Source organism: Haematobia irritans, chromosome 1, assembly GCF_050003625.1.
Source record: "Haematobia irritans isolate KBUSLIRL chromosome 1, ASM5000362v1, whole genome shotgun sequence".
Lineage (NCBI taxonomy): Eukaryota > Metazoa > Arthropoda > Insecta > Diptera > Muscidae > Haematobia > Haematobia irritans.
The window spans coordinates 218,859,668-218,869,151 of record NC_134397.1 but is presented as its reverse complement, the minus strand read 5'-3'; the positions used below and the strand labels follow the sequence as shown (position 1 = coordinate 218,869,151).

The window sequence follows — 9,484 nt, the reverse complement described above, 5'->3', positions numbered from 1 at the left end:
TGCAGTGAAACCACTTAGAGAAGCTTTAAAACACTCAGAAATGTCACCAGCATTACTGAGGTGAGATAATCCACCGCTGAAAAACTTTTTGGTGTTCGGTCGAAGCAGGAATCGAACCCACGACCTTGTGTATGCAAGGCGGGCATGCTAACCATTGCACTACGGTGGCTCCCTATAGATATATAAAATAATAAAATATTTCATTCGAAGAAAATTTTTTTTATGCTAGCCACAAAAATTTGATCAAAAACTTCAAAATAAGATTTTTAAAATTTTTTTGGTAAAATTTTCTTGATTAGTTTTGGCACGAGTGGCATCCGTGATTACACATCAAGCGAGTACAATTTTGTGTTTCAAAATTAATTATTATTTAAATAAATTTAAAAATATTCGATAGATTCATTCACAACTGATTAACTACAATAATGCAAAGAATATGTATATCAAATTATTCTACTACAACAGTAATAACATAACTTGATATTACCATAAGATACGAATAATTTAATTTTAGACTAAAAACAACAACAATGGATCTAAAGATTTCATTGTTTGATGAAAACGTGATAAACTGCAAAAAATTATATTTGTATAAATTCGCATTATTTATTACATTTTAAATATGAATAATTATAGCAAATTACCTCGAGCTCTATTATTTTATTGAATCGCAGCTAATAGATTATCTCTGTTATTTTAATAGAGTATACGATTTCCATATTCAAGAAAATTAACAAATTTCTTTGGGTGTACCTTTTGCAATTAAATTTCAATGCAGCTGCTAACAAAATATGTAAGACACTTGTCGGTAATTTGAACCAATCTGAAAAAAAATATATGTACAGTCTGTCAAGAAAGTGTTTTGACAATGGGATCAAAATTATGTTTTGTTCCAAAATTAAATATATTGAAATTTTAAAATAATATTTTATTATGTATTTTGCAAAGTATACATACGTACACAGAATTAAAAATTTAATAAAATATTTAATATTTCAATTTTTTTTTGGATTTGAAATAGTTGGCAATGTCAAAAGACTTTCTTGACAGACTGTATTTGTATTCCATACTCATACTTTTAGAACTTTCAAGTTTTCTTTTTGTCCAACAAATAAATGTCATTAAGACGTAATACAGTTTTGGGACCAGAAATTCTAAATTTTTATGAAATTTTAGATCGCTCAGGTAACTTAGAGCAATATGCAAATGTAATATATGTATATAAAATTCTTCGTGTATCTCTAAAGGATTTGGAAAAGTTCAAATATGGGTTCTATTATCGAGCGGCTTCCATGTAATGTTTGTTTTTACGGAATTAATGGGAATGGCAATTATAGCACCAGCCTCACAATGCGATCTTGGAATGGATGATGTGAAAAAGTCTTTACTGCATGGATCTGGATTTTTAGGTAACAAGAAAAATTAAAGCTGAAACTATAGCACGAAAGACCTTCGCTAAGCGCTCTCCCATTTTTCACATTGTAATTTAGGTTGAAAGAGGAGTCATATTTTTGAAGCAGAGCAGTAATATGGGATACGCTTACAGTTTTGCCACATGCCTTAGCTGCCTCTCCTCTTCGACACCAGTGTCCCTCTGCCCTTTTTAAATACCATGACCCTACTAATTTCCATCGTATTCTCTGAGTAATTTCCTAGTTTGGATTTCTCTCAGATTACCTCATAAAAGTTTTATCATCCTTATAACCGCCTCGTTGTTTACAGTCCTACTTGTACCTCCATCACGCAATTCTTTAGAGCTGCACACATATCAACCTTGCAGTCGCTAAACAAAGTATCTTATTCTTAATTGACACCAAGTCACCTCCGTTGCACGTGACAATTGACACACTCTGATGGCCGTCTCATATTTCTTGCGTATTCATTGTTGTCTTTACGACGACTCACTGCCCCCACCGTTCTAGGTATGCGTACAGCACACTTTCGTTTAACTCATCGTGTGTGGCCTCTGTCGCCTTTTATCTAATGTTAGCCCTTTATAGCCCCAGTGTCATACCACCATATTACTGTCAATTTCCTTTTCTCTTATAATTATACCATCACAACCTATTCAGAATTATCTTTCATTTGAAAAAAGTATGATCCATACCTACCAACAATTTTTTGGGGGAAATTGGGGATCCGCATATCTTTATCCCAGATCGCAAATTTTCCTTCCTACGGAAAGTATGTTCAAGGTTTACTATTTCCCGAAGGTATAATATTGTCTTCATTTCACTGGAGCCTTTTGGCTGATGCTAAGGGCCGTAAATGGGTTTTAACATGGAGTACTGGGATTGGAAGTATTATGTCGATAATATCCAGTATAATGCCAAATTACGAAATGTTTTTGTTGATGAGATTCTTAACGGGATTATGGTGAGTATTCTAAGGGATATATTTATAATAAACAGCCCATTATGAGTATTTTCATTTCTATATTTTTTAGTATATCTGGAACCAGTTTTTCGGCTATATCCTATGTTGCCGAGTTCTGTCCTCTTGCGCAGAGACCAATTGTAATTAACTACATGGCTATGTTTAATGGCATTGCAATGCTCTACTGTCCGACAATAGCTGAAATCCTTGTTAGCGAGAATCGTTTAATAAATTTGGATAATTTCAAATATCCCATATGGCGCATTTTAATGCTGATTCATACAATTCCTGGTATTTTGGGTATTTTATTAATATGTCAATTACCCGAATCTCCGGAATATTTATTAAACTCCTCCAAAACCATCGAATTATATAAGGTTTTACAATGGATACAGCTAAAAAATATAGGAGAAGTTATCGAAATTAAATGTTTGCCCAGTATAGAAACGGTCCCCGGAGAATTATCATTGTCAAAGAGAGGAGACGTGATACATATGCTGCATTTAGAAGAAGTACCGAAATTTGATAAATCATTTCGATGGCCTTTTATCTTGGCTTGTTCTATACTCTTTGTGTTATTTTTGGTGTAAGATTGTTAAAAAAACCTTCAAATTTCCAAATTGTATACACATTTTCTCTTTACATTTTCAGTGGTAATGGTTTGGGTATATGGTTCACGGATCTAAGAAATCGCCAAATATTCACAACTAATAAGGATCATAATGTTTTTCGTACAATATGTGTGGAAATGGATATCGTTCATAACAATCAACTCATATGCTCTAAGCGAGTTAGAAGTTATAGAGATTCGATTTTCTTGGGGCTTGGTTTTATTGGCATTTACAATATCGTTGGTCTACTTTTACTACGTTGGTGGAAACGACAGCATATCATAATTGCTCTATTGATAATTTGTGGTTGTTGTGGCATTGCATTAATAATTGTAACCCACAAACTAATAATTATACTAACGTTCATATGTCTCTTGGCCATACCAAATGTTCTGGTTAATCTAACAATTAGCACTATTATGGATTTTACTTCAAGTCGTGTTAGGTATGTAAAAGTAAAAGGGATTACTGTAAATAAAAAAATTTAATTTATCATTCTCCATTTCAGATCAAAAATTATTTGTATTGCATTTTCGTTGGGAAGAATTGGTGTTGTTTTGGGTTCCATATTGGTGGGTGCATTAATAAATCTTTGGTGTCAACTAACATTTGCAATATTCACAACATGCGTGTTTGGTAAGTCATGGAAACAGTTTATTTTAGTTCATATTAATAACGTCTCCAACCATTTCCAGTGGCTGCTTTTATATCATTTATTCTGCCATATACCTTGCCATCTCAATTTCCTTTAACATCTACATAGCGTGGTAGAAGTCACTCCATTTAGAAATTTAATTGGGAAATTTATTATACAAAAAATAAAAAAATGCATGTAAAAGTTCGTTTTTATTTTCCAATTGCTCTATTCACAAAAAAAATCCATCCTCAACTTTCAACTTAACCGTCAGAGAATTTAAACGTTGTGTAACAACGGCCTGACATTGTAAAACAGCTGATCGAAAATTGAAGGTTGCCAAGTAACAACAGCCAATTATAAGATTATTGATACAATCAAAGTAATTTTCCACAAGAGAATAAGTTAAAAAAAAAATTGGCGTTTTCAAGCTTGTTAAATAATTATCTGTATTTTTTCAATATATCATATTGTCATATTGAAGCTTTTAATGGCCTATTCCTATATACACATTTAAATTCTCTTCCTGTCCAACAAAGTGTTAATTACGCTTTCTCATATTTTCTTTATATGTTGAAAAGCTTGGTAACCCTAAGCACATGTGTTTTTTTTTTGTATTAGTTGTTCTGTTGTATAATTTAACTGAGAAGGCACAGCAGGAACTGTCCATCTTTTTATATTCCTTGCCTGCGTTAATTTGGTATGGCTTGTATTAGAAGTAGCCTAAAATTGTTGAATACCAATCGTACTATTGTTCGAACAATCACAATGTCCGCTCAAAGACGTGCTCAAGAGGCTTTGGATAAGATGAAGGAAAAGAATCCCTACTTCGATAAATATGCCGAGAAGATAGCAAAATTACAACAGACCTCGCCGGAAGAGTTTTTGGAACGAGTGGATAAAGTTGTCAATCCCATTAAAGAGGGAAAGTCACAAGCTAGGTAAGTCAGATGATGTAAAAAAGACAATTAAACGGAACAACTATATACAGACTGAAAGTTTGACCAGGTCGAATCTTAACCCTTAAATGCACAAGATCACCGATTCCTCCGAAAAACTATATAATATGCAAAATGGTAAAAAAAGAACATCTGCATACCACATTTTTTCAAAAAAAATATGTGTTTTTTTGAAAAAATAGTGTTAATATCTTAAAAAGTACAGTGCGCATTGAACTAAGTTTTTTATTATATAGAGAATAGAGATATTTTTACACTACACAGTTTTTTTTTACCAACATTACTCTCATTTATGGTAAATATTATTTAACTTCCAATTTGCAGTTTTTTGAATTTTTGGTTAAAATTTGGTTTTCAATTTTGACTGCAGATTACTCAGAAGTACTAAAAACTTTCCGGAAAGAAATATTTTTAGAAATAGCGACATGATGTTGTAAATGCAACAAAATTGATTTCATAGAATTGGTTGTATCTTAAAAGATACAGTGTGCATTTAAGGGTTAAGTACCCTGCAGCATGGATTGCCTTAAGAAGTTAGATAAAGGCAAATTGAGAGGAGACTATAAATACATTATTAACCGATATGAACTAATTTCCAAACCGAATCGGCTTAAATTTTCTCTACCAGAAGGCTCAAGAATTAAAATGGGTTCAAAAAATCATATAACTATGAATCGGTATGGACGAAGTTTTGCATGGTTTATATTACGTACCAAATTTTAACCTGTTCGGATGAAATTTGCCCCTTCGAGAGGTTCCGGTACTCAGATCAGGATCAGGATTGGTTTATATGGGGGCTATATATAGTGCTCTTGGAGTATGTTAACCCATCGAGGAAATAAATAAAATAAACTAGGATCGGGTGGTAAGTCCAGAGTAGTAGACTTTGCAAGAGAACAATAACGTATCTCGAGGGCCTTTGATTTTAGATGCGAAACTAGGTTGCCCCTGCTATTAATTTGCAATTAGAACCAACATTTCTCCGGCTTTTTAAATTTTGGAAAAATTTAGAAAAAGCATAAAAATACATGCATTCCATTGCCTTTTCGACATTTCGATTATTTCGGTAAAAGAGGGTTAATCGATTTTGGTTACTGTCAAAAGTCGATAGATTGATTTTAGATTTGAAAACTACAAACAATCGATTAACCGCAAAGTCTATTATTGACTTTTGAAGAAGGCTTAATTGATCTTGTTTACGCTTACATAACCATATTTCCACCAAACCTGCTTTGGACCTAAACATACATTTATTTAGCTTTGCAACAATCTTATTATTTTTCTTACTCTTTTTCCAGATCCTATTCTGAATTGTTGAATCCCAAACAGCCCAAAAAGGTAGAAGGTGAAATACCATACAAAAAATTAGAAGATATCATGAAGATAGAATTAGTCCAAGATAAAACAACTGAAGAAATCACAAAAATATGGTTGGAATATCATAAGACAAAAGATGTTTTGGCTGCCACATTGACGGTGGAACAATTCGATAGATTAATGGAACGTGCTAAGAAACATCCAATATTTTTGTTACCATTACCACGTAGTGAAGGTTTTGAATTTATTATGTTGCAATTTGCCAGTAATACAGTACATTTTACTCCCCTACTGGCCTATCAAGTGAGTGCACATTTTAAAAGAAGTATATTTTAACAATAATTCATTTTTCTTTTGTTCCCCTTAAAGGTTCATGCCGAAAATGCTCCCGAATGTCTAACCATTGTCCATTATACTGAAATGCGTGACAAAGGTATTATTTTGATGCGTGGCGAATACGATAGTAAAGTCGTAAACGGTCAAGAAGCCCAATGCTTAGCCAATGAATTACAAATGTTCTATTGTAAAAACGATCCTGCTAAGCAGAAACTAATGGAAACATTCACCTTGAAACCGGATGAATTCAAGCACATGGATTTAATAAAGGAAGTTGAAAATATTCAACTTGTCTAGAGATGAGATGGACATTAATAAAGAAGGAAAAATTGTTTAGTTAAATTGGAGATATATGCCTAGTTATTTTATTATGATGTGATACAGGATAAATGGAAATTTCTATTTGTATGGAATTTCTCTCTAATAGAAGCACATCTACAAAAAAATCCTAGGTTCGTTTTTGCGAAAATTGAACTGAGTACTAAACCACGAACCCAAAATTGACAGAGATCTTAAAGAACGCAAAGTTCATCCGTAATTCTCACAAAATTTGCATAACTTCAAACCAACCCAGATTTGACTTCTAATCCACACATGCGAGTTTGAAGAACATCCTAAACAAAAATGACCCATGAACTTATAAAGCCCCTCATAGGTCAATCTTTAGATTTCACTTCCTAAGGCAACGTTGTTCTCTCATCAGCAAGAATTTGCCACATGGGTCCAGCCATATATAACCATCATCCTAAAAACATTTTATGATCACCGAAACAATCGCCCCTAACTTTACTTACCGACATACATCCATTGGAAATAAAAATGATACATGTTTCGTTTTCTGTCTACTGAAAAATATAGCTCATTGTAAATGAGTCTTTATTGTTACGATAAATTTCTGGTAATAATAGGGAATTTTTATCTAGCTCATCCAGTAGGTTTTGAAATAGGAACGTAGAAATTTTCATTTTTAGCATATTTATATCTTGTTGCCAATACGATAGTAATGCCGGTTCACTCAAATCATCATCGTCATCTGGTTCTGTTACATCAATATGCCTATAGAGTAATTTAAATGCCAAATGCATTTTAAGTTGTACCTTAAGCAGATGTATAAATACATCCTCGTTTGGAGTAATGGCTTCCAATTCCTTGTCATTTTTCAAAATAGGAAGATTTTTTTCAAGTATCTGTACTAAGAGATATTGTTGTTGTCTGTTGGTTTTACAAGCTTCAAGCAGAACTTTTGTGAAATGCATATTTCTCAATAGAGGTTCAGGTGAAGGTAGTGAGGATTCATGGATCATCTTCAGCATTAATGTTTGTAATACACTCTCCGATTTAATGGCGAATAGTTCTTTAGGATCCCCAGCATTCTCATCCTTGTAAACAACAGAATCGCTCCATAGTTTTGCTGCTTTACCATTAAACATAGTTTCTCCAAAATATCGGTTGCACCTTTTACAATAAACATGGCCATCCCTCTCTTTGGTAGAGTTTTCTATATTCTGTACATTTATTATTATGAATAGGAATCCATGAAACAAATCCTTATTGCTGGGAAGTAGAACATCGCCGAAATTGGGTCCATGATGACAAAAGAACTCACTTATATCAATTGAACCAGAGGGAAATTCTCTCACCTTGTCGAATTTTATTTGGGGGCCACAAAGCATCGAATCACACTGTTTGCAATGCAATGATATCGGTTTACCTTCTTCCAGTATTAACTTGGTATTAACGCCGTATTTATCATTATGCTTGGGATCATCCAGTTCTTTTACATTTTGTACACTTATCCGAAATGACACATTTTCCCCATCTACCACCAGGTTACTAAATGTTTCTGTTAAAATTTTGAAATATTTCGCAACATTCACCTCTATCACTGTAGAATCCGATGCATGTCTAAGACGTATTAAACTATCCTCAACATTGATTCTGACCGCTTCCAGGGACTCCACCGACTCTTGGAACGTGAAAAATACATTAGCACAACTAAGATGTTGGCGAACTTCGATGACAACAAATCTCATCATTTTCTCAGCAAAAAATTAACTTGCCGCTCTGTTTTGGCATAACAGCTGTTTAATTGACATCGGTGTGACATCTCATGATTGTGATGCCAGATTGTTTTTTAAATCATGCATTAAGTCCGGTACTCTGTTCGGTTTTCGCGTTGAAACTCCATACAAAACCAAAACATGCGAAAAACTAGCGAAATTTTTTCCATTTGTGGTACTTTGTTTTTTTCGAGTTGAAAAACTGACGTAACTCGCGTAGTCAGTATTTTCATAACATGGCGCCATTTGCAATGTGAATTAAGAAATAATTAATTTATTAAACTGATTTTTGTGAATTTATAACACAAAAGTGGATCTGATTATTATTTAAAAATGTAATCTGACGATTGATAAAACAAAGTATAACATGGAGTTGTATTTCCATAATAAACTAGCAACCAACATCTAGCCGCTCCCTACTACCCTGCCAACATTTTTTTAATTTGGGGGCGCTTCTGAGAATCCCCAGTACGTCGAAAACAATCATATACGATATCAAAAACTCGTCGGAAAAGCGCCGTCACTATTGAGAAGTTGTACCACGCCAAGTTACTACAAAAAGGTTTCGCATGAGTGCAATTATTAGGTGCCTTTATAGATCAATTTAGAACGACGCCAATAAGAGACCCTCCAAACAATCAGAAAAAGCACATTTTAAGATAGTGGTAAAAGAATCATTGTGGTCGAGTAAAACACGTTTGTTTAGATATTCATTAATTTGATTAATCATTTACAAATTCTTAAAAATATAACATTTATACCACTATCACATCACATTTAACATAATTTTTTGCATTAATGATGATGTAGAGTTACAAGTAGCGAGTTACATGTTGCAGTGTCTATCAGCCAGTGTTTTTATTCGATGGAGGCAGCGTGTCTGTAAAATATTTGAAAAACAATCACTTTATTCCATTTGGAAAATCAAAAATTGTTCACCAATATACCTTTCACAATTTTAAGCGTAAAATCTATGTTTTCAGAACTTTATTTTCGTTTTTATTTAAATAAAATATAACAAGCTGGTTGCGCTTGGCGTTTCACAAAAAATAAAATGGCTTTTGTAAAAGTAGTGATGGCAAAATACATGTATGAAGTACATTTTGTACTTTATGATATGCTGCCCCCCATCACAGTAGGATGGTTGTAGTGACATTTACGAGTCTGTGGTAGCGATGAAGATGAAATGGA

The 9,484-nt window shown here is 33.3% G+C and overlaps 3 protein-coding genes across 3 annotated transcripts; 2 read left to right on the top strand and 1 right to left on the bottom strand.

Annotated features, from left to right (window-relative positions):
* Positions 1 to 1,058: 1,058 nt before the first annotated feature.
* On the top strand, positions 1,059 to 3,825 carry LOC142222597 (uncharacterized). The gene is made up of 7 exons (XM_075292814.1): positions 1,059 to 1,185; positions 1,248 to 1,409; positions 2,214 to 2,376; positions 2,447 to 2,962; positions 3,028 to 3,432; positions 3,496 to 3,623; positions 3,683 to 3,825. Exons 1-7 carry the CDS (start codon positions 1,116 to 1,118, stop codon positions 3,748 to 3,750), a joined length of 1,512 nt encoding a protein of 503 aa, XP_075148929.1. The 5' UTR covers positions 1,059 to 1,115; the 3' UTR covers positions 3,751 to 3,825.
* A 406-nt stretch (positions 3,826 to 4,231) lies between these two features.
* LOC142222599 (ATP synthase mitochondrial F1 complex assembly factor 1) lies at positions 4,232 to 6,580 on the top strand. Its single transcript, XM_075292816.1, has 3 exons — positions 4,232 to 4,562; positions 5,879 to 6,200; positions 6,267 to 6,580. The coding sequence occupies exons 1-3, from the start codon at positions 4,324 to 4,326 to the stop codon at positions 6,528 to 6,530; spliced, it is 825 nt and encodes a 274-aa protein (XP_075148931.1). The 5' UTR covers positions 4,232 to 4,323; the 3' UTR covers positions 6,531 to 6,580.
* Positions 6,581 to 7,062: 482 nt separating this feature from the next.
* On the bottom strand, positions 7,063 to 8,308 carry LOC142222598 (uncharacterized). Its single transcript, XM_075292815.1, has one exon. It carries the CDS (start codon positions 8,267 to 8,269, stop codon positions 7,076 to 7,078), a length of 1,194 nt encoding a protein of 397 aa, XP_075148930.1. The 5' UTR covers positions 8,270 to 8,308; the 3' UTR covers positions 7,063 to 7,075.
* Positions 8,309 to 9,484: the final 1,176 nt, after the last annotated feature.

What these genes read in the sequence shown, in the direction of transcription:
- LOC142222599 (XM_075292816.1), top strand. Translation starts at nt 4,324, where the DNA reads ATGGCTTGTATTAGAAGTAGCCTAAAATTGTTGAATACCAATCGTACT. An exon ending in GAGGGAAAGTCACAAGCTAG is followed by an intron (nt 4,563 to 5,878) that starts GTAAGTCAGATG and finishes CTCTTTTTCCAG; the next exon opens with ATCCTATTCTGAATTGTTGA. An exon ending in CTCCCCTACTGGCCTATCAA is followed by an intron (nt 6,201 to 6,266) that starts GTGAGTGCACAT and finishes TTCCCCTTAAAG; the next exon opens with GTTCATGCCGAAAATGCTCC.
- LOC142222598 (XM_075292815.1), bottom strand. Translation starts at nt 8,269, where the DNA reads ATGATGAGATTTGTTGTCATCGAAGTTCGCCAACATCTTAGTTGTGCT.
- LOC142222597 (XM_075292814.1), top strand. Translation starts at nt 1,116, where the DNA reads ATGTCATTAAGACGTAATACAGTTTTGGGACCAGAAATTCTAAATTTT. An exon ending in GCATGGATCTGGATTTTTAG is followed by an intron (nt 1,410 to 2,213) that starts GTAACAAGAAAA and finishes TATTTCCCGAAG; the next exon opens with GTATAATATTGTCTTCATTT. An exon ending in CTCTTTGTGTTATTTTTGGT is followed by an intron (nt 2,963 to 3,027) that starts GTAAGATTGTTA and finishes TTACATTTTCAG; the next exon opens with TGGTAATGGTTTGGGTATAT.